General features: G+C 38.7%; 2 protein-coding genes across 9 annotated transcripts in view; one reads left to right on the forward strand and one right to left on the reverse strand.

The window, feature by feature from the left end:
* TGS1 (trimethylguanosine synthase 1) overlaps positions 1-2,488 on the reverse strand; it is a 43,678-nt gene extending 41,190 nt beyond the window's left edge. For 3 of the 5 annotated variants that reach the window (XM_023727804.1, XM_023727803.1, XM_023727802.1), the window contains exon 1: positions 2,222-2,374. Coding sequence is in view for 2 of the 5 variants with exons in the window: in XM_004372587.2 (XP_004372644.1) it covers positions 2,249-2,352 (104 nt within the window). In the remaining 3 variants the exon portion in view is untranslated. Of the gene's footprint in view, positions 1-2,221 lie in introns of all 5 variants that reach the window. The other 2 variants (XM_004372587.2, XM_023727800.1) reach the window with 1 other exon arrangement.
* A 122-nt stretch (positions 2,489-2,610) lies between these two features.
* Positions 2,611-26,066, forward strand: part of TMEM68 (transmembrane protein 68) — a 53,411-nt gene continuing 29,955 nt past the window's right edge. For 2 of the 4 annotated variants that reach the window (XM_023727805.1, XM_023727806.1), the window contains exons 1-4: positions 2,611-2,736; positions 11,462-11,502; positions 12,091-12,485; positions 25,327-25,494. In XM_023727805.1, coding sequence (XP_023583573.1) covers positions 12,161-12,485; positions 25,327-25,494 — 493 coding nt within the window. In that variant the 5' untranslated portion in view covers positions 2,611-2,736; positions 11,462-11,502; positions 12,091-12,160. The other 2 variants (XM_023727807.1, XM_004372588.2) reach the window with 2 other exon arrangements.

The following is a 26,066-nucleotide window of genomic DNA, read 5'->3' on the forward strand; positions in this document are numbered from 1 at the left end:
TAATGGCTTCAATTATTATCTAAAAATGGATGGCTTAAGTTCTTATGACAAGCTCAGATGTCTCCAGAGCTCCAAACCAATGTATTCAACTACCTATAACATCTACTATTGGATATTTCATACACTAGCTGCCACTGAGTCGATTCCAACTCATGGCGACCCCACGTGTGTTAGAACAGAAAATGTGCTCCACAGGGTTTTCAATGGCTCATTTTTTGTAAGCAGATTGCCGGTCTTTCTTCCCAGGCGCCTCTAGGTGGACCTGAACCTCCAACCTTTCGGGTGCATTAACATACGCATCATCCAGGTATCTCAAAATCAGTATGTACAAAATTGAACTCACGACCTACTCACTGCTATCCCAAAATAAAAACCATGATTTCCAATGGTCTCCAGCTCACTGACAAGCATCAGCATAAGCCAGAAACCAGAGAGTTATTCTTGACCCAGTCTCCTCCTTTCCATCCTTTATTGCCCACATCCAGACCAATTCCCCAACCCCAACAATTTCTTACCTATCTTTTCCCCAGTTTCCATTTCCACTGCCATTGATCCTAATTCAAACCATCATAATCTCTTCCCTGGATAATGGTCATAAAAGGTTCTCCTCCAAACTATCCTCCATTCTGTTGCTGGAGTAATCTTTTCAAAGTGCAAATCTGATCATGTCACTCCCTACCTTAAAGTCTTATAATCCACAGAGTCCTGCATGTTTTGGCCCTGTCAACTATCTCACCAATACTATCTCCTATCTTTCTTTCCCAGTCACTGTGTTTCAGTTTTGCTGGCTTTCTTTTGAACCTCCAAGGGGTTTACGCAGGGTTCCCCCTCTGGACATGTTTCCTCCCACACAAACTTATGAGTTACCAGCTGTCCTAAGCTGACTCGAACTCATGGCAACTCCATGTTTGTCAGAGCAGGACTGTGCTCTGCAGGGTTTTCAATGGCTGATTTTCTTCCCCCGGAGGTAGATCACGAGGCGTTTCTTCTGAGGTGCCTCCTCAGTTTGTCTCCACTCACTCTTTAGACCTCTATTCAAATGATTACTTCCTCAAAGAAACCTCGTGACCCTTAGAGAAAGATTAAGCTGTTATCATAGCATACTTTCATAGCACTTATAAAAATAATTAACCAGGTGACTGTATAAATGGTTGTCTTAATATTGATCTCCTTTCCAAGAAAGTTAACACAATGGGGGTAGGGACAGGCTCTGTCTCGTATCCCAGGGCCTACCAGGGTACCTAACACAATAAGCATTTGTTGAATGAATGCATGAATACAAAGACAACGGATTTTGTTTTGAGAAGGTCTACTTTTTACATTAAATTTAACAAAACATTTAATTTCTTTTTGGGATAATTTTCAGATTATTTCACAAAAACATGATTGATAATTAAAACAAAATGATTGGGAAGTAGGGCACTCTCAGTACTGTGATTATACCTCAGGCATAAGAAGATATTTTAAAATTCTGTATTGATATGAATAGTAACAATCTCTTCAAACTTAAATTTACCACATTAAACATACCAAAAAGCTATCACATAAGATTCATTTCTACAGCATTTGATTCTCACAATAAGCATGTGAGATAATTAGGCCAAATATGCATATTTTAGAAATGAATAAAGACTTAAGTATTTTAAGTCAAAGATACAAGATTGAGAAAACCATTCCTAGAATCCAGTTCTATATTCTGCTTTTTCCTATACACTAGCTATCTTCCATGCAGGGCAATTTTTGCCTGATCGAAACGTTTTTCAAAGATAAAAATATCTCAAAAACTGATGTAAACATAGCTAAACATTTTATCTTATATAATCATTAATTCTAATTATGTACATTTCAACTTTAATGGATCTTAAGGTTTTCAAAAAGATGTTCACCAAAACAAGTATCCAACTTTAAAACCGCACCTTGTGACGTCACACCCACTAAAACGATTACATTTTAATTCCATTTTCTTGCAATATTTAAATGTGTCCTCAATTTATAAATATGAAACGACATGTTAGCTAGCACTTTTTTTTCGTAACAGCTTCCAAAGTAGGTTCAGTCCTTCACGCACTAATAACGGCAGAAAGTGACCACTCTGTATAATGTCTGGGAACCTTTTTTCTTTAAACATCACCTTGCCTAAGGGTCAAATACTCTAGCCCCAGTTTCAGGGATCAATTACAACTACTTCGGTAACACGTATATTTCTGAGAAATGGTCGTACTAGTAATAAGGAGAAACACGTTCTTACTCCACAAATGCCCTGGTGCAGAGGCAGCGGATCTTATAATCCTCCTCCAGGTCTTCAAAGAAGAGAAACATTTCGGCGACGCGGCTCCACTTTTCGCAGCACATTTTACCCCCTCAGAGGCAGCCCTGTTACACACGGCACCCGCCAGGCCTCCGCTTCGTTACCCGAGACCCACGGGAAGCCTCCCCGGCCCTGCCTGCACTACAGACTAGGGGTTAGGAACGAGCCTGGGACCTCCCGCAAGCTCGAGAGGGGCCGCCAACGGAAGTGGCGGGAGAGGCACGGGAAGGGGTGGTGGCGGCACCGGAAGGGGTGGTGGCGGCACCGGAAGGGGCGGGACCACGGGGGTGTAACACGAAACGCAGCCCGGGCTGCAGCGGCTTTTGGCTTTTTTCTCACGGATGCGCCCGTGGCTCAAATCTCCGAGCTTTACTTAGACGTCCGACCACCGGGAGGCTCCCGCTGCCGCTCGCTCCCGCCCGCCCGAGGTGCGTCGCATCTCTTTCTTGGCTTTTCCGCGTTCCTCTCCGCCCAGCGTTCGGGCCCGCTTGCCGTCTCGCCCGGTTCAGAGCGGGGAAAGCCGCGCGTCGCGTTTCCCGGGGCCGCACATGCGGCCCCGGATCCTCAGTCGAGCGGGAAGGTCCTACCTGAGTTCTTTCTTTTTTCGCTCCTCATTTTCCCTCGCGCTCAAAATCCTCCGATTTGGCGTGTTTCGTCCAAACTTAGGGGGTGAAGCGAGGCTTCTCCTACCTCACTGAAGGTCTCTAGACTTGCCCAGTAGACATTTTTCGAGCCCGCTATGTGTAAAAGCTAAAGGAAAGTATGTGAGGATTACGAGAGTTTAGAGGGAGGCCTTATGGGAAGTGGTTAAGTGTTTGCATCCTTGGAATCCTGGTTATGACCCTTTACTGGTTGTGCACCCGGGCAAGCACCTTAACCTGTCTGAGCTTCATGTTGATAATCTGTAAAATGAAGATGATTTATATTACCTACGTCATAGGGCTGCTGAAAGGGCTTTTGCATCAAAAGGTCTTTACGGTCAAGTCTATTCCCACCCGTAATAATCCTATAGGACAAAGTAGAACTGCCCCATAGGGTTTCCAAGGCTGTAAATCTATATAGAAGCAGACTGCCACATCTTTCTCCCTCGGAGCGCGCTGACCTTTCGATTAGTAGCCGAGCGCTTTAACCACTGAGCCACCAGGGCTCCTCAAACCTTGCTTAGGTGCTGTTAATAGTTTGAGTGGGTGCACATCTTGCAGGCTCCAGGTGCGAGCTCCGTCCCGGTGGTTTGCAGTTATGTAAAGCAGGTCTGCCCTCGACTGCTAATAATCTAATAAGAGGAGTAGATGTAAACATAAGTAGAATAGAGAAAACTGGAGCAGCACTGTTGGATTTGAGAAAGATGTGTGGTATTCGTTGAGATAGCCTAGGCAGCTTCGTCAAGGAACCAAGTCCGGACTTGATTTTGTTGGAGGTTTGTACTATTAAAGACAACGGGCATTGGTATTTCTTTAGAACTGCATAAAACTGAAGTAAAATGCAGACGTTTAGGACGGTCACCAATATTTTGGCCGCATTTACCAGTGCAGACAAAGTATTGGTGGAAAATATGGGTTGAAATAGTAGATTAATTTTAAAATAAAAGGTTTATTCCCATATTCTTTACTTCTGCTCTGCTTTGATGTCAGAGATACGCTGACTTCAGTGACTCAAGGTAAGTGCTGCATAATTACAGATGGTGTGTAATTTTGAGTTGATTCTGACTCATAACAACACTATAGAACAGAGTAGAACTGCCCAATAGGGTTTCCTAAGAACTCAGGTGGAATAAGCTCGAATCCACCAGCTGCTCCTTGGAAACCCTATGGGGCAGTTCTTCACTGTCCTATAGGGTCGGTATGAGTCAGAATCCCCTCAACAGCAAGGGGTTTGTTTGTTTGTTTGTTTCTGGTTAATCTTTACAGGAGCAGATCAGATCTCCAGGTCTTTTCTCCTGCCTGAGCCACTGGTGGGTTCCAGCAGCTACCGTTTTTGGTTAGCAGCCAAGCCCTTAAACATAGTGTCATCAGGGCTTCTAAAATACATCTGTATAAATGTGCGACTTTTTTTTTTTTTTTTTTTATCAGGGGCTAGGTTAAAAAAAAAATTAAAAACTACCAAAAAAAAAAAAAACCCAAACCCGTTGCTGTCAAGTCGATTCCAACTCATAACAACCCTATAGGACAGAGTAGAACTGCCTCACAGTTTCCGAGGAGCCTGGTGGATTTGAACTGCTGACCTTTTGATTAGCAGCTGTAGCTCTTAAACCACTATGCCACCAGGGTTTCCAATGAGAGAATAGTAGTAATCAAATAGAAGATTTTAACTAGAAGTTGAAGGGCATTCTAAGATTTTTTTTTTTCCAAAATAACCTTGAAGGGCAATTCATATCAGAACTTAGAATTTGAAGCTTGAAACCTAAAAGGTGTTTTAAAAAGATGTCCACTAAAAGCAATGGATTTTATATGGTAAAAGGATTGGGTTTGCCAGGTATCTTGACTGAAGTGTTAGATAAACTTCACTGTTTCTCACGGTTTCAAGTAGGATGCTTATTCGCTAAAACTGAGTACTAAACCCTCAAAAAAACCGATTGCTGTCGAGTTGATTCCGACTCATAGCAACCCTATAGGACAGAGTAGAACTGCCCCATAGGGTTTCTGAGGAGCGCCTGGTGGATTTGAACTGCTGACTTTTTGGTTAGTAGCCATAGTTCTTAACTACTGTGTCACCAGGGTTTTGAGTCGATATCGACTGGACGGCAGTGAGGTTGTTTTGTAAAATTGAGTACTAGACCCCTGTTAAACCATTTTTAAATATGCAGAAAAGAAAAGGAAAAATTAATTTGTAGTTCATTGAGTATTTTTTTAAATTGACAGTTTCAGAGTGTTCTCAATGTGGCTGATACACAAAAAGTAAGGAATGGATCTGCTACCATCCGCGATGGTAACAGTACTGGTAATGGGTGTTTAAAAGCAGATATATTCCCTTAAAGTCTCATAGAAAACAAAACAAAAATTTATTAGTTTTTTAAAATATTCCTATAAGGTTAATTATAGTAAATGTACTTCACCATCAATATCAGTTAATGATATTTCAGCTTGTCATCCTTTTTTTACAGATTAAAATTGCATGAATTCCAGATGGGAAAAATGATACTTTCCACGTGATTATAGGACTGTGTTTTATTGTTGGTTTTTTCTTTTTTTGTGTGTGGTAGTAGTAATCTGGAATTTTGGTAACTAAAATATATCTCTCAGAAAACATCTTTTAACAATTACAGTTTTTATTGGATTAAAATAAAGACCATGGTAAGGAGTCAAGTACAGCCTTTGATAAATTGGAGGGGAGAAGGGCTTGGCAAAAGTAGAGAGAAGACAGAAACCGCAATCTTAATATTTTCAGCCTTTCTGTTAAAAAAAAAAAAAAAAGAATGTGTGATGGAAACTAGACTAGGAATTAGGAGAACTGGATTTAAGTTTGGCTCTTCCCTGTACTAGTATTGTGATTGGGCAGGTCCGCTTAGCTTTCTGTGTTTAAATTTTGTTTTCTGCAAAATTAACCACTCACTGAGTTCTAAAGCCTCTTAAGTTATTAAAAGTAAGTCATTTTATCAGCTCCAAAGTGTGCTATTCAGACTCCACTCATAGCTCTCCAGTGGCAAGTTTTAGGACACTGTCCTGGTCCACATTTTTATCAAAAATTTTGGATGAAAACAGTTCAGATCTATAACTAGCCAGCATTTGTTAGGTGCCTACTAGTTATTTGCCAGGCCTTACTCTAAGTATGTACATTTTCTCAGTTAACAATCTATTTTGTTTACTAAATATCCCTGGTGCCTAGAATAGTGTCTGGCACAAAGTGCTTGCTCAGTAAGTATGTGGAATGAATGAATGAATGACCCAGTGATGTAGGTCTTCTCTGGACCACCCCCTTTCGTGTACACTGTAACCTATCATTTCTTGCTTTGTCAAGGACATGCCCCCTGCTGTTTATCTTTCCCCATAGCACCTGTCATCATTTGATGTAGTAGTATTTATTAGTTTTTTTGTTCATTGTCTGTCTTCCCTCTCTTGAATGTGAGCTGCGTGAGGTCATGGATTTTGTTTTATTTACTGCTATATATTTGGAAAATGCTTGATACATAGTATGGTACACAGTGGCTCAGTAAATCTTTATTGAATGAATTATTAACTCTGTTTTTCAGAAGACAAAACTGAGATACAGAGAGGTTAAGTAACTTGTTTAAAGTTGTATAGCCAGAGAGTGATAAAGTCAGTATTCCAGTATAGGGCACCTATTCCCAGTTCATGCTCACCACGCTCTCTGTTCCTGAAGCAGGCTGAAAGGATGGACTATGCGTGTCTTAGAACATGAAAGTTAATAGGATAAAATGTACAGCCTTTGCTGGCTTCAATTTTTTTTTTTTCAGGTACAGTTTGTGGAAATACAAAGTAATACATTTTTAACTGATTATGAGTTAACAGTATGATCTTAAATTCTGTTAATGATACTAATAGCAAACACATGGCACCTATTAAATGTAAGGTATTATTCTAGGATCTTTACATATATTAACTCAGTAAACAGTATCTGTCCTATGGGACAGATAGTATTATCCCAGTTTTACAGATTTTTAGCAAACTTGAGGCACAAAGAGCTTTTTCTACATGCTATTCTCAGTATCAGAGCCCTGGTGGCGCAGTAGTTAAGCGGTTGGCTACTAACCAAAAGGTCTGCAGTTCGAATCCACGAGCCGCTCCTTGGAAACCCCATGGGGCAGTTCTACTCTGTCCTAGAGGGTCGCTGTGAGTTGGAATTGACTTGATGGCAATGAGTTTTTTTTTTTTTTTTAATTCTCAGTATCAAATAACTGGAGTGAAATAACTGGCGAAAGGTTAAGAAGCCAAAATGTGAAGAATAGTTGAAAGAATTAAGAATTCTGACTAGAAAAGGGGATTTGGTGACTCGTGATACCTGTCCTGAAACTTGAGAGGATGTTTAATGGAAGAACTAAGTCCAGAAGGCAAAAGTTATAGTGAGGTAAATCTAAGGGAGACCTTTCTATTAGATTGATGGATGGTTTTGAAGATAAAATGGGACAGCTTTTGAGTTTTCCGTTCTGGAAGGGTTTAAATCAAGACTGGATGACCATTTGTGGAGGAGGTTCTTGCACAAGGCACTGTTTAGATCTCATGAAAGTTTCCATGTAAGCTCTCTCATTGGAGCTCTGCCCATGCACTGTTGCTCTTTCCTCTACTGTATTCATTAAGCATGTATAATAAATCGGAATGAGATTGAGAGTCAAAGGTAATTTTATTACCAGTTTGGGTGAGGAGATGTAATAAAGAAGGTTTTAAAATCACAAGATTTTACAATCCTGTTAGAAATTCACCACTTTTTCCTTTCGTTTTAACCACTCTGTGTTCAAGAACAAGTTTCAGAGTCTCTTCTGACTTCCATTTTGGTCTTTTTTTTCTCTTCTGTTTTTTTAAAGACCTTTTGCTTTCTTTATATATGTCATTCCACAATTTGTCTGGTCTTCAGTCATGTGTTCAATGCATCAAATCTTTTCTTGTTGTGGTCTCTAAGTGCAGGTGGGATATACTCAAGGTTATACTTTGGCTCTTGTGGACTTGTTTTAATTGTCTTTAACTTGAACTAGCATATGAGCAATTGATGGTCTGTTCTGCGGTCAGCCCCTGGCCTTATTCTGACTGATGATGTTGATCTTCTCCATTGTCTCTTTCCACACATGTAGTCAGTTGATTCCTGTGTATTCCAGCTGGCAAGGTCTACGTGTATAGTTGCTGTTTTGCTGTTGAAAAAAGGTATTCCAATGAATAAGTTGTTAGTCTTGCAAAACTCTATTGTGCGATCTCCCGAGTTGTTTCTGTCACCAAGGTCATACTTTCCAACTACTGTTCCTTCCTCTTTGTTTCCAACTTTCACGTTCCAATTACCAGTAATTATCAATTACCAGTCAGCCAACCAACTGAAGAGATCCATTTTCGTGCCCATTCCAAAGAAAGGTGATCCAAAGGAATTCGGAAATTATTGAGCAGTATCATTAATATCACGTGCAAGTCAGAAACAGGCGCAGCAATATATTGACAGGGAACCGCCAGGAATTCATGCCAGATCCGGAAGAGGACATGGAACAAGGGATGTCATTGCAGATGTTAGATGGATCTTGCCTGAAAGCAGAGGATAGCAGAAAGATGTTTACCTGTGTTTTATTGACTATGCAAAGATATAGTCATGGATAACATTGCAAAGAATTGGAATTCTAGAACAGATAATTGTGCTCATGCAGAATCTGTACATAGACCAAGAGACAGTCATTCAAACAGAACAAGGGGATACTCTGTGGTTTAAAATCAGGAACAGTGTGCGTCAGTGTTGTATCCTTTCACCAGACTTATTCAAGTCTATATGCTGAGTACAGAATCCAAGACGCTGGACTATATGAAGAAGAACGTGGCATCAGGATTGGAGGAAGACTGTTTAACAACCTGTGATACGCAGATGACATAAACTTGCTTGTTGAAAGTGAAGAGGACTTGAAGAACTTACTGATGAAGGTCTAAGACTATTGCCTTCAATATGGATTACACCTCAACCTAAAAAAGACAAAAATCCTCACAACTGGACCAATAAGCAACATCACGATAAATGAGAAAAGATTGAAGTTACCACGGATTTCATTTTACTTGGATCCACAGTCAACGCCCATGGAAGCAGCAGTCAAGAAATCAAACGATGCATTGCATTGGGCAAATCTGCTGCAAAAGACCTCTTTAAAATGTTAAAAAGCCGAGATGTCACTTTGGGGACTAAAGTGCACCTGACCCAAGCCATTGGTATTGTCATATGCATGTGAAAGCTGGACAGTGAGTAAGGAAGACCGAAGAAGAATTGAATCATTTGAATTATGGTGTTGGTGAAGAATATTGAATATATCATGAACAGCCAGAAGAAGGAACAAATCTGTCTTGGAAGAGGTATAGCCAGAATGCTCCTTGGAAGCGAAGGTGGTGAGATTTTGTTTCAAATACTTTGGACATGTATCAAGAGGGACCAGTCTCTGGAGAAGGACATCATGCTTAGTAAAGTAAGGGTCAACAAAAAGAGGAAGACTGTCAATGAGATGGATTGTCACAGTGGCTGCAAGAATGGGCTCATACATAGCAACCATCGTGAAGATGGTACAGGATTGGGCAGTGTTTCATTCTGTTGTACATAGGGTCAGTATGAGTCTGAACTGATTTGACGACACCTAACAACAATTAGAAATTGGAAATGAGGCTAGATTACTGTGGCCAGTTGTATTAAGCAGTAAGAATCAGTTCATTAAAATGTTTATTGATTTTTAGAATTAGGAAAGACTCCTTTTTAACTATTTGAAAGGTTATCATAAATTTTGTTAATTTACAGTATTTAAAAACTTTTTAGTGAGATATAATCACGTACCGTAACATTTACCGTTCTAAAGTATACACTTCAGCGGCTTTTAGTATAATCACAAGGTTGTACAACCGTCACTACTATCTAATTCCAGAACATTTTCGTCATACCCGAAAGGCACCTGTGTACCCATTAGCCGTCACTCCCCATTCCCAGCTCCCCTGACCCTTGGCAACCGTTCATTTATGTCTCAATGGATTAGCTTATTCTGAGTATTTCTATAAATGGAATCATATGTTATGTGGCCTTTTGTGTTTGACTTATTTCACTTAATAAAATGTTTTTAAGATTCATCCATGTCATAGCATGTGTCTGAACTTCTTCTCTTTATGGCTAAATAATGTTCCATTGTATGTATACACCACATTTTCTTTATCTGTTCATCAGTTGGTGGGCACTGGCTTGTTTCCATTTTTTGACTATTGTGAATAATGCTGCCGTGAACCTTCACGTACAAATTTTTGCATAAATATATGTTTTCATTTCTCTGGTGTGTATACCTAGGAGTGGAATTGCTGGGTCACATGGTAACTGCTTAATTTTTTAAGGAACTGCTATGCTGTTTTCCACAGTGGCTGCACCATTTTACATTTCCACCAGCAATGCATGAGAATTTCAATTTCTCCACATCCTCATCAGCACTTGGTATTTTCTGTATTTTGGATTACAGCCATTCTAGTGGGAAAAGCTCTCATATTTAATAGTATTAAGTTTTGCTTTGTTGCATTATAAATGATCAAACACTGGTAAATTATAATTTTCGTGATCCTACTGTTTAAATGGATTGATAATAATGTGTACATAAAGTTCAGGTTGTGCTTTTTTATCTTGATGTGTGCTGTGTTCACCTTGTGTTACCATAACATGTCCAGATTTCTTATAAGTAAATGCTATTGGTTACAAGATGGCTAATGTAAATCCTCCGTCCTTGGAAGAAAAATTCAAAGTGCATGCCCTCCTAATAAGTCAGTTAGCAAGATGATTTTGGCATAAAGACAGCATATAATTGCATCTTATGTGTCTGTTTTTCCCTCTTCATGATTTATTCATTTTCTATCTCATTCCTCAAAGGATTTGAGATGATTTTCATTATGATTATATAGTATGAAATAATGATAAAAAATCTCTAAGTGTGGAATCAGAACCAGAGAAAATATGATGAAAGAGGGAAATCTTATGTGGGAAAACACAGTCATAAGGGCTAACATAGTTGTATCATCGAACTTCAAATAGGACTTTATATAGTGACACACATACCTGGGAGACTTGGCTTCAATTCCCAGCCATTGCACCTCATGTGCAACCACAGCCTGTCTGTCACTGGTGGCTTGTGTGTTGCTATGATGCTGAACAGATTTCAGCAGAGCTTCCAGTCTAAGATGAGGAAGAAAGGCCTGGCTATCTTCTTCCAAAAATCAGCCAATGGATCACAATGGTCCAATCCTCACCGTGGGGTTGCTGTGAGTTGGGGGCCATATCAATGCCTGCTAACAACAGCAGCAAACAATGTGTAGACATGCTGTCACTAAAGCAATGGTAGTGTGAGTATAATTTTTAACTGTGATACGCTAATGTGGGGCTGTAGGCATATAGGCCAGACAGTTGTAAATGTCTCTTGTAATTTATTTTATGGAAATTCTAACCCTAGGTATTAATGATCATTTTTTAAATCATGTATTTCTTCTTTTGTATGTTATACTTTATCAGAATACTTACATTGGAGCTTGGGACAAGATACCTAATTTCTGGTAAGTCAAGTGACCGTTTAGAGAGTGAGCTGTACAGCTGTATTTTCAGTCATCTGTGATTTAAAAGAATTTTTAATGACTTTAAAATAATAATAATGCTGATAAATTTTTATTATTGCATAATGTCAGTTTCAAGAGGACAGCTTTTCTGTAAACCTGTTTCTCTATAAAAGACTATCCAAAAAAGAATAGCATTTCCTAAAGAATTGGGTTACTCTTACTGAATCAGATATTGATATTTTTCTTTTGTGAAGAATAGTTGGCTTAATATAACCTAGTTTAAGATACATGTGTTAAACATGATCCACTTTCAGATATGAGTCAATTTGTTAAAATCAATCTGAAATTTCATTCTTCGTCAGCTTTATTTTCCCCTCACAATTACAGCTTACAAATTATTTGAAAAGCTAAATTTCATGAGAGGACAGACGAAAGTTTATAATTTTCACATTTAAATCTGCAATAAAGATAACCGTTAACAATCTATTCATTTTGGTATTAAGAAATGACTATTAGTATTTATGCAAAGCAAAATATTTAATATTTTTGCTGTGAAGAAAGTAACGTTGGATTGTTTTTCACTTCTAGTGACAGGATTTAAGAGCTGCTATGACAATGAAGGAAGAAACTGAATTTATCATTTTCACCTAAAGAAAACATGATAGACAAAAATCAAACCTGTGCTGCAGGACAGGATTCTATGCCCTATATGATTTGTCTGATTCACATACTTGAAGAATGGTTTGGTGTGGAGCAACTGGAGGACTATTTGAATTTTGTAAACTATCTCTTGTGGGTTTTTACACCACTGATACTTTTAATACTTCCTTACTTTACTATCTTTCTTCTCTACCTTACAATTATTTTCTTACACATTTATAAGAGGAAGAATGTATTAAAAGAAGCTTATTCTCATAATTTGTGGGATGGTGCAAGGAAAACCGTGGCAACTCTCTGGGATGGACATGCGGCAGTTTGGCATGGTAAGCAAGAAAACTTTGATCTCTATGTTGCTATACGTATGTGGTGCTGGAACTCTGTCATCATTCTATTTTAATGACTGAGAAGATACTGAAAAATATTATGGAAGGGATACATTTCCTTTCATTTATTTGTGCACATTGTGCATATATATGTGTCCTTAAAATTACTTTTTCTAAGTACGTTAGTTTCCATTAAGAAGCACACAGCATGGCAGACTGTTACCATAAGCTAAAATGTAATAATTTAAGACATTTACAAAAGTAAGAGAATAATTAATTCAAATATTATAGAAGACTATTTTGAAAATGCTTTCATTATTTAGCATCTAATTCTAACCTATTCAAAATAAGTTTTACTTTCCCAGTGTAATATATTTTTAAAAAATGAAATACTAAATATAATTTACACACCAAAATTTACCTTTTTTCTGTTTGATTCATTCCGAAAGTCATCATGTCTTTCTGAATGAGTGAGATGGCAGTAAATTTCCTCTAGTATATTCATTCTTGCCTTTATTACTTGAGAAGTGTGTTTCTTTGTTTGACCATCACTAAAACTGCTCTCTAGTGGCCTATTTTCATGACTTGGTGTTTTTCTTTACCAGTTTTCACTTTGTTATTCTGCTAATTCCTTATTTTTGGTCTTTTGTTTTTAAACTGCACACAAATGCAGAGGATTTGTTAGGCATTAACAAAGATACTACTTTCTGTATCATGTTGAGCAGCAAAGTAGTTTCACAGAAGGACATGGAAGGAAGTGCCGATTTTAAAATATATACTTAAGGATTTATATCACTGAATTATAAGGTTGCCATTAGCGAAATCATTGGTGACATGCCTGTTAGGGAACTTGTTGTCATTTTAGTACTACGTACATACATATTGCATAATTACGAATCTTTGAGTACTTGCTGTGCCACACACTGTCAAATGCATAATATGCATTAATTCCTTTAAACCTCCTAACATTATAGGTTCTGTGTATTATCACCATTTTACCCATGAGGAAACGGGGGCATAGAGAGGTTGTTATTTGCCTAAGGCACACTAGGAAACATCTAGTATTCATCCTCAGGCATTCTGGCTGTAAAGCCTGTGCTCTTTTGTTATTTGTGTCGTGTAATAAGTCTGTCCCAGTTTAGGGATTCAGGGCCAAATGTAGTGTATTCAACAGGTTTGCAAAAAGAAACCGTGTGCCTTTGATGTATTGAATTCTTAATGTTTACTTACTAATACTACAGCTCCTGCCAGTCAGTACAACTCTCCTACCTTCTCATGGTTATTTTATGTGAGACAGATTATACCTCCGTATCCCATGTCTGTGTATCTGCATAACTGCATCTGTGTGAACAGTTGCTGTTCATTGTCTTCAAACAGTGATGCAAAAACTCATTGGTGCTGTTAACAATACTCGTTGGGAATATATATTCCCCTCACACACACCTCTTATATTTCAGGAGAATATATATTGTAAGAAATTCAAATTTATATTTCAGTAGACATGGTTTATCCAAGTGCATGTGCTAAACTTATTTTGAGATATTTTAAAATATGTATTTTTGGCTCAGAGGAAGTAAAATAGATGAAGTTATTAGCCTGTTTTAATGCTTTATTATGATAATAATACTGTATTAGGTAAGTTTAATTATTATTCTAAGTTTAAGTTTTTTAAAAATTGATTTTCTTAACCTGTTGTTCAGTGATATATGTAAAAGGCATTCGTGGGCATGTGTGGATATTCTGTTGATGTCAACACCAAATTTTAATTCATGCTTTTTAAAGAATCTTTAAGAGATTCATTTTTAATAATAAAAGTGCTCATTATAAAAAATGTGGCAAATACAGAAGTATAAATATGAAGAAGAAAAAAGTCATCTAAAATTTACCATTCAAATGAGCTCTTGTCAAAATTTTGTTATATCATTTTTTATACGTGTTTGTGTATTAGTCATACAAGTATTTTTCACGTCATGACGTTATTCTTCAAAAATATAACTTTTAATGACCGCATGGAATTCTATAAATCGTTTAACTAATTTAATTAGTTCATTATTATTGAATATTCAATCTCTTTACAAATTTTTACTATTTTAAGTAGTAAATATTGTGCAAAATTCTATCCAGTGTTTTCTGTGTTAAAGTTAAATATGAATGGAATTTTACCTGTATGCTTGTGTAATATAAGTGCTGTATGTGATTTTTCAAAAAAAACTCTGTGCTTCTCATGTTCTGGGCAACATAATGCCTATATACTACATCTTCAAAAAGCATTAATTTGACATTTCTTAAATACCTACATTTCTAGGTTACAGGGTGATGGGTCTGTGAAGTTCCTACCTTCATATTGTTCACAGTTTTTAAGCTGTAAATAATTTTACTTATTTTTCAAAAAAACGTTATTCCTGGAAAATATGAATGACATTTTAAAAAGCTGGATTCTTAATATTTAACAATTTCCCCTGAAAATTAATGATGAGAGAGAGTTCTCAACAAGATATCCAGATGTTTTTGAGAAAATTAAAAACTATATATTTTAGCAAAACTGTAAAGGTAATGATGACCATAGCTCTCACTTCAGGAAAATAAGGGGTGCTTTGTCTTTGGGAATTTCAGCTGTTTTATCTTTTATTGTGTATGTATGTGTTACTGTGGCTTTTGTTTTTGTTTTGCGAGGTCCAGTTTGTAACTGGTTCAGTTCATTAGCAACAGAAAATTTTGGAAAAATGAAATGGTTTGATTAATTAGGTAGGCTGATAATATGGTTTATTATATTGTGCAAATTAATGATTTTTTAAAAAAACAATAGACCACCGTACCACAAACTCTAAACTTTCTTTGACTTCATATTTTATTATTATTTTTAGAAATGGACACATTTTATTCACTAAAAGTATTCCACAGATTAAACCATATGTAAGAAAGTTTTTATGGAAAATTAAATCAAGAAAATAACCCCTTTCTCCTCCAGTGGCATAAGCACTTTTCCTTTCACCTGTCTATCACTCAGTGAAGGACTCCTCAAAAGTTCCCAACCAGGCTCTACTGAGTTGACTGGGTGACTTTGGGCAAGTTACTTTTCTTTTTACACCGACTATGATTTTTTAAAACTTTATTATTTTAACAAAAATTTAGAATTGTGGTTGCAAAAATAGTACAGGGTCCTCATATATCCTTCACCCAGCTTCCCCTAATGTTAACGTCTTCCGTAACCATAGTGCAATGAGCACATTAACAGTGGTACAATATTGTTAATTAAACTACAGGTCTTATTCAAATTTTACCAGTTTTTCCACTAATGTCCTTTTTCCAGAATCCCACATTGCATTTACATATTGTCATGTGTCTCCTTAGTCTCTTCTTATCTGTGGCAGTTCTTTAGTTTTTTTCTGTCTTTTATTACCTGGACACATTGAATAGTACTGGTCAGTTATTTTATAGACTGTTTCTTTTTCTAGGTCTGATGTTTTGCATACTTGGATTGAGGTTATCCATTTTTAGCAAAGATGCCACAAAAATGATATGTCTTTTTCAGTGTATTATATCAGAGGGTTCATGATGTTGATACGTTTTATTACTGATGATGTTAACTTTGATTACCGGTAATAAGGAGGTGTCTGCCAGGTTTCTGTACTGTAAAGTTTTCCTATTCTGTGAAATGCGTTGTTATAAGGATTCAATGAAATTTCATGTAAAGTATTTAGCAAGTTTTCTATTACATACTAAGTGTTCAATAAAATTATAGAGCACCTTTCTCAGATCATTTGGAAGGCACTAAAATGCATATTCTGCGCGATGATCATTATTAAGTTTAATTCAACACACCTACTATGTTCAAGGTCCTTATATTCAAGATAGTCTTAGGCTATCACATTTCTGACTGTTATCCTCAGAGAAAAAAATGCATTTTCCCATCCAATATACACGTACGTACTATTTTATGAAAAGTGTACTTTCTAATGTGATTTACTCTGTTTTCTATTATACTCTCTTTTATTTAAAAAGAAAAATGTTGGTCATAACCTTCTAAGTGATTTCATAATTGACTAAAATTGATTTCACAACCCACTAGTAAGATTACAACCAGTCTTTAAAAACCAGGTGTGTAGGTTAGCATGTGTAGTTGTTGTTAGTTGCCATCGAGTTGATTCCGGACTCACGGCGACCCCATATCTGTAATAGGAAGTGTGGTGGTTCGGGAAAGAGCATAGACTTTGAAATTAGACAGATGTGGGTTTGCATCCTGGACACACTGTGTGACCTTGAGTGAGTTATATGGACTCTTCTCACTTAGGCTTCCTCATCTGTGCATGGTTTTTGTGAGGACCAAATGAGAACAGTTATTAATGGTTCAGTGCAGTGCCTGCGTGTTGTGACCATAAAAGGCTTGAAAATGTTGGACTAGTGTGGTAAATCCGTGGATGCTTTCTGAGCAGGGAATGGTATGACCACTGTGCTTCAAGAATGACACAGATCCCCTTTTAGCTCAGTGGTGAAGCCTCTCCTGAAGTTCACTGTTCAGCTGGGGATTGGACAGCCTCATAAAACAAAACAGGACTAATGAGACACAGCAGTCCAGGGACAAGGACTAGAAGGCAGGAGGGGACAGGAAAGCTGGTGATAGGGAACCCAAGGTTGAGAAGGGACAGTGTTGACATGTCATGGGGTTGTTAACCATTGTCATAGGGCAATATGTGTACTGTTTAATGAGAAACTATTTGTTCTGCAAACCTTCATTTAAGGTACAAAAAAAAAAAAGAATTATCTATGTGAGATCAGATTGACAACAGCAACTCAAAAGGTTTGATGGGAAGCCTAGGGGACAGTGAGTTGAAGATAATGGTATTGGAATAATTTGGAAAAGGATAGTGAGAATGGCAGCACAACTGGAAGAATGTAATTGATGTCACTGAATTGTACATATAGAAACTTTCAAAATGGGTTAACTTTGGCTATGTATATTTTCACCAAAAAAAAGGTCTTCAAGGTTGAGAAGGGAGAGTGTTGACATGTTGTGGGGTTGTTAACTGATGTCATAAAACAATACGTGTACTGACTGTTTAATGAGAAACTGTTTGTTCTGTAAACCTTCATCCAATGTACAATAAAAAAATTAAAAAAGAAAAAGAATGACACAGATCGACAGATCATGTTTAGTGGCTCTGTGGTGAACTATAGTTTTTGCTAGTAATTGAATTGATGGAGTTGAATTTTTCCCACCCCAGACACAACCATGTGTGCCCCTCAAATGTGTGGTTTGTACATGAGAAAATCAAGGAAGACTGGTGCAAGAGTGAGGAGGTAGCACCCTTACTTGGAGAGAGGAAAGGGAAGGCGTGTCCTGCAGAGGGGTAGCTGGAGAAGGGTCAGAGTTGGGTGCTGTTGGAAGTACTTCGGAATCATGAACTCATGGATTTGGTATTATGTATATAGTTCAATTTTTTCTTAACTTCTTATATTCTGGAAAGCTAGAGAGAACCCAAGGAATATTATGGATAGAATCTCTGAAAGGAGTATTTTTTATTTCTCTGAAAATGTGTCCAATGGGACAATTGATCCTTTTGGTAACTTCAGTCCACCTCAGTGATTCTTTTGTAGAGCCTAAACTGAGTTACTTTAACTAGTAACTCAGCCAGCGTGTCAGTCCATCTCCTTGAGCGTCTTCCTCTTGTCGCTGACTCTACCAAGCATGATGTCCTTCTCCAGGGACTGGCCCCTCCTGATAACATGTCCAAAGTACTTAAGACAAAGTCTCACCATCCTAGCTTCTAAGGAGCATTCTGGTCATACTTCTTCCAAGACAGATTTGTTCTTTCTTCTGGCAGTCCATGACCGCGCTGCCTTTGAATTGATTCCGACTTACAGCAACTGTATTCCTTGCCTACACGATAATTCAAATGCATCAATTCTTCTTTGGCCTTCCTTATTCATCATCCAGCTTTCTCATGCATATGAGGCAGTTGAAAATACCATGCCTTGGGTCAGGCACATTTTAGTCCTCAAAGTGGAATATTTGCTTTTTAATACTTTAAAGAGATCTTTTGCAGTAGATGTGCCCAATGCAGTACATTCTTTGATTTCCTGACTGCTGCTTACATGGGTGTTGATTGTGGATCCAAGCAAAATGAAATCCTTGACAACTTCAATATTTTCAGCGTTTATCATGATGCTGCTTATTTGTCCAATTGTGAGGATTTTTTTTTCTTAATGTTGAGGTGTGATCCATATTGAAGGCTGTAATCTTTGATCTTCATCAGTAAGTGTTTCAAATCCTCTTCACTTTCAGCAAGCAAGGTTGTGTCATCTGCATATCACAGGTTGTTAATCAGTATTCTTCAATCCTGTTGCCTCATTCTTCATATAGTCCAGCTTCTCAGATTATTTGCTCAACATACAGATTGAATAAGTATGGTGAAAAGATAAACCCTGACACACCTTTCCTGATTTTTAATCACACAATATCCCCTTGTTCTGTTGGAACAACTGCCTCTTGATCTGTGTACAGGTTATTCATGAGCACAATTAAGCATCCTGGAATTCCCATTCTTTGCAGTGTTACCCATAATTTGTCATTCACACAGTTGAATACTTTTGCATAGTTGATAAAACACAGGTAAACATCTTTCTGTTATTCCCTGCTTTCAGCCAAGATCCATCTGACATCAGCAAAGATATCCCATGTTCTACATCCTTTTCTGAATTCTGGCAATTCCCTGTTGATGTACTGCTACAACCGTTTTTGAATTGTCTTCAGCAAAATTTTACTTATGTGTGATATTAATGATATTGTTTGATAATTTCTGCGTTCTGTTGTATCATCTTTCTTTGCAATGGGCACAAATTTGAATCGCTTCCATTGAGTTGGCCAGGTGTTCCAAATTTCTTGGCATAGACAAGTGAGCGCTTCCAGCGTTGTATCCATTTGTTGAAACATCTCGATTAGTATTCTGTCAATTCCTGGAGCCTTGTTTTTGGCCTTCAGTGCAACTTGGTACTTCAGTATCATAGGTTCTTGATTATATCCTACCTCCTGAAGTGATTGAACATCGACCAATTATTTTGGTACAGTGACTATGTATTCCTTAGTTAGTTTTTCATTCAAAAATTCATATACCAGTTGTTTTGTGACATTGGTTGCAATCCCTGCAATGTGTCATCACTCTTCCTCTTTCCCTTTCTACCCTGGTTTCTCTGTGTCCATTTGTCCAGTTTTCCTGTCCGTTCCTGCTGTCTCATCTTTGCTTTTGGGCAGGTGTTGCCCATTTGGACTCATATACTTGATTGAACCAAGAAGCACGTTCCTCACATGTGTTATTGTTTGTTTTATAGGCCTGTCCAATCTTTGGCCAAAAGGTGAACTTAAGGAGTGCCTTCAGTTCAGAGTTAGCAGATGTCCGTGGGCCATAGTCTTGGGAGTTCCTCTAGTCTCTGTCATAAGACTAGTAAGTCTGATCTTTTTTTGTAAATCTGAATTTTCTACTACATTTTTCTCCCACTCTGTCAAGGACCCTCTATTGTGACCCTTGTCAGAGTGGTAGGCAGGCACCATCTAGTTCTGGGCTCAGGCTGGTGGAGGTTGTGGTTAATGTGATCCATTAGTCTTTGGACTAATATTTTCCTTGTGTCTTTGGTTTTCTTCATTCTCCTTTGCTCCAAACGTGTTGGGACCAATAGATGTATCTCAGATGGCCACTCACAAGCTTTTAAGACCCCAGATACTACTCACCAAAGTAGGATGTAGAACATTTTCTTTATGAACTATGTTATGCCACTTGGCCTAGATGTCCCCTGAGACCATGGTGTCCAGCCCTCAGCCCCAGTAACTCAGTCCCTTAAGGTGTTTAGATGTGTCCAGGAAGCTTCTATGACTTTGCCTTGGTCAAGTTGTGCTGACTTCCCTTATATTGTGTGTTGTCTTTCTGTTCACCAGAGTTAAGACTTGTCTCCTAGCTAGTGACCTTCCATCTTATTTTGATGCTTCCTGTGTCATTCAATATTTTGCCCATAAAAACCGTTGCTGTCAAGTCAATTCTGACTAGTAGCGACCCTTGAGGCCAGAGTAGAACTGCCTTATAGGGTTTCCAAGGAGCAGCTGGTGGATTCAAACTGCCAACCTTTCAGGTAACAGCTGAGCTCTTAACCACTGTGCCGTGTAGAATCCTTCAATATTGCAACTTGAGGCTTGAATTTTCTCTTCAGTTCTTTCAGCTTGAGAAATGCTGAGCGTGTTCTCCCCTTTTGGTTTTCAACTCCAGGTCTTTGCACAGTTTGTTGTAATAACTTTGTCTCCTTGAGCCGCCCTTTAAAATTTCCTGTTCATCTCTTTTAGTATGTAATTTCTTCCCTTCGCTTTAGCTGCTCTACATTCAAGAGCAAGTGTCAGAGTCTCTTCTGACATCCATTTTGGTTTTTTTTTTTCTTTTCCATCTTTTTAATGACCTTTTGATTTCTTCATGTATGATGTCCTTGTTGTCATCCCACAACTTGTCTGGTCTTCGGTCATGAGTGTTCAGTGCATCAAGTCTATTCTTGAGATGGTCTCTAAATGTGTGTGGGATATACTCAAGGTCGTACTTTGGTTCCCGTGGACTCGTTTAAATTTTCTTCAGCTTCAACTTGAACTTGCATGTGAGCAATTGATAGTCTGTCCCTCAGTCGGCCCCTGGCCTTGTTCTGACTGATGATATTGAGCTTCTCCATTGTCTGTTTCCACAGATGTAGTCGATTTGATTCCTGTATATTCCATCTGGTGACACGTGTATAGTTGCCCTTTTTGTTGTTGAGAGAAGGTATTTCCAATGACTAGGTCATTGGTGTTGCAAAATTCTATCATGCGATCTCTGCCTTGATTTCTATCACTGAGGCCATGCTTTCCAACTACTGATCCTTCTAATTTGTTTCCAACTTTCGCATTCCAATCACCAGTAATTATCAGTGCATCTTGATTGCATGTTTGAGCAATTTCACTCTTCTGAAGTTGGTAAAAATCTTGAATTGCTTCATCTTTGGCATTCATGGTTGGTTCATAAGTTTGAATAATATTCATATTAACTGGTCATCTTGTAGGCCTATGAATATTATCCTATCACTGACATCATTGTACTTCAGGATAGATCTTGAAATGTTCTTTTTGACAATGTGACGCCATTCCTCTTCAATTTGTCATTCCCGGCATTGTATACCATATGATTGTCTGATTCAGAATGGCCAACACCAGTCCCTTTCAGCTCACTAATGCCTAGGATATCTATCTTCAAGCGTTCCATTTCATTTTTGACGACTTCAGTTTTCCTGGATTCATACTTCGTACATTCCATGTTCCGATTACTAATGGATGTTTACGGCTGTTTCTTCTCATTTTGAGTTGTCCCACATCAGCAAATAAAGGTCCCGAAAGCTTTACTCCATCCACTTCAGTAAGGTTGACTCAGCTTTGAGGAGGCAGCTCCTCTCCAGTTGTATTTTGAGTGCCTTCCAACCTCAGGGACTGATCTGCCAGCACTATATCAGGCAAAGTTTGGCAGCTGTTCATAAGATTTTCACTGGCCAATTTTTTTAGAAGTAGATCTTCAGGTCCTTCTTCCTGGACTGTGTTAGTCTGGAAGCTCAGCTGAAACCTGTCCACCATGGGTGATGCTGCTGGTATAGTGTGGCATAGATGTCAGCATCGCAGCAACAAGCAAGCCACGACAGTATGACAGTCTGACAGACGAGTGGTGGAGATTGTGTTATAGGAAAGTTGTAATTTAATTGATGGCTCTTGCCGTGGTTTTTTTCACTCAGTCCCCTTCTCATTTCCTTAGCTCTTCACAACCTGCTTATAATTAGTAGTATCATGTATTCCTATGGTGCTAAATGTCTGGATTATTTTTAAGAAGACTAGCAGATTGAAGAAAGTGTTTGATGGTTCAGAGATGTATGAGTCCTTGAATAATCATGATTAACAGTTGAAAATAGTTGTAAGTTCTTATATTGTCTGTTAGGTTAGAATTTGAAGGTATTTTTTTACCTTCTAGATCCTGATCTTATGTGATTTTTCCATGGAAGCCAATATGTTGTTTTTATTCAGGAACTTTCAAAAAATTAGTTTTCCAAGTATTGTACAAATAACCTTTTTTTCCTAAATCATTTAACTTCAAGTGTCTACATTAAACCAAACCAAACCCATTGCCAGCAAGTTGATTCCAACCCATAGTGACTCTGTAGGACAGAGTAGAACTGCCCCAAACAGTTTCCAAGGCTATAATCTTTATGGAAGCAGACTGCCACATCTTTTTTCCGCGGAACCTTTCAGTAAGCAGTCAAGCACTTAACCACTGCACTACCAGGGCTCCTTGTATCTTCATTACTCTAATGTGTATTTCCTACAAACAAGGATGTTCTCTTAACCTCAATAAAACCATAAAATGAGGAAATTAACATTGTTATATTACTAACATCTAATCTTTAGATCTCATTCAAATTGATAGCCTTTCCATTTGACTGCCTTCTTACAGTTCCCATCTCTGCTGAAGTTCCTAATTTGATTATGTGTGTTGTCTACCTTTTCTACTAGATCCTTTAACATGTCTTTATCATAGTTATTTTACTGTCTGATAGTTTCAACATATGGATCTGGTTCAGCTGATTGTTTTATCCTGAGAGTAGATTATTTTTTTCCTGTTCTTTTGTGTGTCTCATTACTTTTTATTGAATTTTGACATTCTTTGTAAAAGAATGGTAGAGACAGGTAAATGGTGTTTATGCCTGGAAATTGGCACTCTTTATGTCAGGCCATTAGTGAATGGAGTGTCAGTTGATTCAATCTGGCCAGTAGTTGAACTGGGTTTGGATTTTGTTACTGCTATAGTTACCTTCAGTTCAGCACAGACATCAAATTCCTCCTGCTGCTTTGTGCATAGTATAGGGCCTGGAGTGCTGGAGGGTTTTTCTTGATGTTCCTGCTCTATCCTGTATGCCTGTGCTCCTGCCTATCCTGATGTTCCTGCTCTATCCTGTATGCCTGTGCTCCTGCCTATCCTCAGCAGAAGATTGCCTTTGCTTGTGACTCCATGTGAGGCTTTTGGTGGGTCCACAGGAGGGGCAGTTCTTGGCTTTCCTGGTTCTGCCGATGTCTTAGGCAGGCCCTGTGTGCCTCGGGCTCAGGATTGTCTTTCTTGGTGTTCCTTTCCCTCTTCCCTTTGACAATCAAACTTTGCCTCGTATAGGTAGGCGTTTGAGTAGGAGCAAATTTCCTGCCCCTCTCCGCAGTGGTTATATCATTCCAGGATCCTGGGCTTAAGCAAATTTCCTGCTGGCCATCTCTTGCCTCCCAGGAGCAGACACCTTTGCTTCTGCCCCTTCCCCAGCAATAGTGGACTTGAGACTGGGGGGTGGGGAGGATGTTTTCTGCCCCTCCTAGCATCAGATATCCTTTGCACATACCCCTTTCTTAGAGGGGGTAGGAGGGCTTCCTGCACCTCTCCCAGTGTCATAATTTTTGCTTTTCTGAGAGAAGCTTCCAGGAAGCAGGTCATATTTTGTGCCTGTACATGGCTAGGAGAGGCACCCTTGGGTTTCTGGCCCAGCCTCTAATTTTTGTGACAAGCACCCACTGAAGACCTGTGGAGACAGTTAGTGAGTGAGTATGACTCTCTTTGTTTATGTGTGGGACTCATAGGGATTCTACACTCAAACACTAGCCCGTTCTTGGCTTTCAAGAATGTGCTAGCATTTCAGTTGTTTTTTTCTTACCGTTTTTATGAGAGCTGCCTCTTCCTCCCATACTGTTTTTTGTCTCTCCTTGGAGGGGCTTGTCACACTTGGGAGCTCAGCTTGCCTGGTTGCCTTCTAATCTCATCTCTGAAATGCTCCAGAGAAATTACGTTTTTGTAGACTACCCAGCCGTTTCTTGTTAGGGTGGGAGCAACGTTCTCTTGGGCCTATAGTATTTATTCTAGTTTTCCCCTTTTCTGTATTTGTGACCCTTTCTCCAACAGTGAGATACCTGGTTCACGTTATCCTTGATATGTAGACTGATTTGCTCAATACCCCTGTATGTAACCAATCTCCCATCACTGACACTGCCCCCTACCACTTGTGGATACCCTCGCACCCCACTCAGGCTCTGACACCTTGTGCTGGTGAGCCCCCTTTCCCGTGAGCCTCCTCACTCCACTGGGGCACTAACTCCCCACCCCAGACCACCACCCTGCGTGGATGCCTTCTCACGCTGTTCAGGCTGTGACACCCTCCATTAGGCCATACTCCCTGAGGACACTCTCACCCATTCAGACTCTGACACCTGTGCCCGACCACATGTATGTGTGGATGCTCTTCTTACTTCACTCAGAGCTTCCATGCTTACCACCCCCCAGACACTCTTTCTCCACTCAGGCCCTGGCGTCCTCTTCTCCTGTGTGGATGTTCATGACCACTCAGGCTTTGACTCCTTGCTCTGGGTCAGTCCTTCACAGATGCCTACTTCCCTCTGACCCAACTCATGGCTCCAGAACTGACTTGCTCCAGAGGGGACGGGAAGAGAAAGGAAGAGAAGGGGATAGAGGAAGAGAAGTAGGAAGGGTCATGCACGTTTGTAAGAAAAGACTGAGTTTCTGTATTTACTAACCATCTTTTAGTACAAGGAACCCTGGTGGCACAGTGGTTAAGAGCTACAGCTGCTAACCAGCAGGTTGGCAGTTCAAATCCACGAGCTGCTCCTTGGAAACCCTATGAGGCAGTTCTCCTCTGTCCTGTAGGGTCGCTATGAGTTGGAATCAACTCAACGGTAATGGATTTGGTTTTAGTACAAAAAAACCTAATAAGTATATATTAAGTATCTGTCTGTATTTTGTCTTTCTAACAGGTTATGAAGTTCATGGGATGGAAAAAATACCAGAAGAAGGACCAGCACTTATAATTTTTTATCATGGAGCTATTCCAATAGACTTTTACTACTTCATGGCTAAAATTTTTATCCATAAAGGCAGAACTTGCCGAGTAGTAGCTGATCACTTTGTCTTTAAAATCCCAGGTAAACTTTCACTATAGATAGTGGTATAAAAGTGTTCAATTAACATGATTCTATTGTATGGTAGTCTCCATCTTTGAGAGCTCTATATCGTTTGGAAAAACTTTCTGCCTTTTTATGGTAATGCACTTGGAACCTCAGTTTGAGAATATCCGATTAGCTTGCTTAGGTTATAAATCTAAATATAAAAACATTATGGCAAAGTTTATCTAATTTATTTCTTTATTAACAGGTATTTAGTCATTTTTCAAGTTAAACCCTGAGCTTTAACTTTTAAAAAATAAACCATAACCTTTATAAAACAAATTAAGTTATATTTTGATATAGAAGGTAGCTGAGCCTTCATATGATAAATTTTTCCATGAGGTATTGATTTTTGGAGTTTAATTTTGCTGTAATTAGATTTTGATTACTCTTGGTTTGATACCAAACTCAAACCCATTGCCATTGAGTCAATTCTGACTCATAGTGACCCTATAGGACAGAGTAGAACTGCTCCATAGGGTTTCCAAGGCCATAAATCTTTATGGAAGCAGACTTGCCACATCTTTCTCCCATGGGGCGGACTGGTGGGT

Source organism: Trichechus manatus, unplaced genomic scaffold, assembly GCF_000243295.1.
Source record: "Trichechus manatus latirostris isolate Lorelei unplaced genomic scaffold, TriManLat1.0 scaffold00018, whole genome shotgun sequence".
NCBI lineage: Eukaryota > Metazoa > Chordata > Mammalia > Sirenia > Trichechidae > Trichechus > Trichechus manatus.